At 47.7% G+C, this 2500-nt stretch overlaps 1 protein-coding gene and 1 non-coding gene across 2 annotated transcripts in view; both read right to left on the minus strand.

The window, feature by feature from the left end:
• Positions 1-2500, minus strand: part of LOC115224673 (chloride transport protein 6-like) — a 15464-nt gene that overhangs the window by 6618 nt on the left and 6346 nt on the right. The window contains exons 5-6 of the mRNA XM_029795530.2: positions 2121-2187; positions 1094-1200 (exon numbers count right to left, since the gene is read on the minus strand). Coding sequence (XP_029651390.2) covers positions 1094-1200; positions 2121-2187 — 174 coding nt within the window. The remainder of the gene's footprint in view (positions 1-1093; positions 1201-2120; positions 2188-2500) is intronic.
• On the minus strand, positions 406-477 carry Trnae-cuc. Its single transcript has one exon. It is a non-coding gene; the product is annotated as a tRNA-Glu (tRNA).

The following is a 2500-nucleotide window of genomic DNA, read 5'->3' on the forward strand; positions in this document are numbered from 1 at the left end:
TGTGGTAAGTAGCTTGCTTACCAGCCACATGGTTCCGGGTTCAGTCCCACTGTGTGACACCTTGGGCAAGTGTCTTCTACTATAGCCTCGAGCCGACCAAAGCCTCGTGAGTGGATCTGGTAGACGGAAACTGAAAGAAACCTTTTGTATTTTATGTGTGTGTGTTTGTGTGTCTGTGTTTGTCCCCCCAACATCGCTTGACCACCGATGCTGGTGTGTTTACATCCCCGTGACTTAGCGGTTCTGCAAAAGAGGCCGATAGAATAAGTACTAGGCTTACAAAGAATAAGTCCCGGGGTCGAGTTGCTCGACTAAAGGCGGTGCTCCAGCATGGCCGCAGTGAAATGACTGAAACTCATAAAAGAATATTTGCTCGAAAAGAAGAAAAAAGTTTAAAAATAGATCTTCCCAAGCGGGGAATCGAACCCCGGCCGCCGCGGTGAGAGCGCGGAATCCTAACCACTAGACCACTTGGGACACCTATGAAGTAGTTGCTATTTAGTAATCTAATATTTTTATGATTTGTTATATTTACCTGACTCAAGTTAATTGAAGTAAATTGCTAGATTTTACGGTCGGTTGATTCTTATATTCTTGTGGGAAGATCTATTTTTAAACTTCCACTTTTTTCTTCTTTTCGAGCAAATATTCTTTTTATTGGCTTCAGCCATTGGACTGCGGCCATGCTGGAACACCACCTTTAGTCGGACAGATCGACCCCGCGACTTATTCTTTTACCCTTTTCATTCCCATCAACGCTTGGATCGACCCCAGTACGCAACTGGTACTTATGGTCTTCAGATTATCAAATGTTGGCACGAAGCCAGCAAGTCGGGGGTAGTGGGTAAGTCGATTATATATAATGCTAATCGACTGGCCCCCTGCCCCCAAAATTTCGTGCCTTGTGCCTAGAGTAGAAAAATATCGTCATAATCTAACTTCTTTTTTTTTTTAATCCAAACTGAAGCCATTGATCCATTTTGAGTTACTTCCCTTGACCCATTAGAGCGCGTGTTGTTACACCGCATGCTTCTGTACTGCTATTACTGTTACTACTGATTCTGTGTTGATGGGTTCTAAGGGTCGGACTTACCTCGTAGAGTGTCAGACAGGAAGCTAAAGATACGAAGAGCACATCGAAGAGTAAGAGGTAGACCAAGGATAAAGCCAGGCAGCCCTTCATACTGCACTCCTCTATTGCTGGACACATCGGGGTTAAGGACTATAACAGCAGTGGTGGTGGTGGTGGTGGTGGTGGTAGAGGCGGTAGTGGCGGTGGTGGTGGTGGTGGTGGTAGAGGCGGTAGTGGCGGTGGTTGCAATAGTTATTGTTGGTGGTGGTGGTGGTGGTGATGTGGTGGCGGCGGCGGTGGTAGGTGGTGGTGGTGGTGTGGTGGTGGTGGTGGCGGCGGCGGCGGTGGTAGTGGTGGTGGTTGCAATAGTTATGGTGGCGGCGGTGGTGGTAGTGGCGGTGGCGGTGGTAGTGGTGGTGGTTGTAATAGTTATGGTGGCGGTGGTGGTTGTGGTGGCAGTGGCGGCGGTGGTGGTGGTGGTGGTGGTGGTGGTGGTGGCGGCGGCGGCGGCGGTGGTGGTTGAGGTGGTGGTGGTGGTGGTGGCAGTGGCGGTGGCGGCGGCGGCGGCGGCGGCGGCGGTGGTGGTGGCGATGGTGGTAGTGGCGGCGGTGGTGGTAGTGGCGGCGGTGGTGGTAGTGGCGGCGGTGGTGGTAGTGCTATTAGTGATAGTAGTGGTAGTAGTGGGTTGCAGTATGGTACACACAGTGCGCTGTTTCAAAGGAGCAGATACGGGTTTATAGCAACGGTCGAACAACCAGAGGGAAATTACGTAAACATGCTGACATCCACCATCGATAACTAACCATGTTAAAACAGAGGAAGGGGACGGGAGTTCGAATAGCGTAAGAAGCAGCAGAAGTCAGTTTTGTTTTATAGGTTGTTGTTGCTGAGTTTTGGTTAGAGGGTAAGGTTTGTTTTTTTTTTATTATTATTTTTGTTTCAGAAGTAGGTAGAAATTCTTCTGCACTTTGCAGATCATTCTCTCGGGGTGGTCATATTGTGTTGGTTTATGTTCAAACAGATGTTTGAGGCGATAAATAAAGGATACATTTGTTGATGGTCGAAAACTTCCAGGAATTCAGCAATTTCACAATGCTGTCGATGAAGAGAGCGACCTGGAAGTAATAAGAAAAACAATAAAAACAAAAACGGATTCGTTTTCTCTTTTACTTGTTTCAGTCGTTTGACTGCGGCCATGCTGGAGCACCGCCTTTAGTCGAGCAAATCGACCCCAGCCTAGTACTTATTCTATTGGTCTTTTTTGCCGAGCCGCTAAATTACGGGGACGTAAACACACCAGCATCGGTTGTCAAGCGATGTTGGGGGGACAAACACAGACACACAAATGCATATATATATATATATATATATATATATACATATATACGACGGGCTTCTTTCAGTTTCCGTCTACCAAATCCACTCACA

This window comes from Octopus sinensis, linkage group LG26 (genome assembly GCF_006345805.1).
Source record: "Octopus sinensis linkage group LG26, ASM634580v1, whole genome shotgun sequence".
Classification (NCBI taxonomy): Eukaryota; Metazoa; Mollusca; class Cephalopoda; order Octopoda; family Octopodidae; genus Octopus; species Octopus sinensis.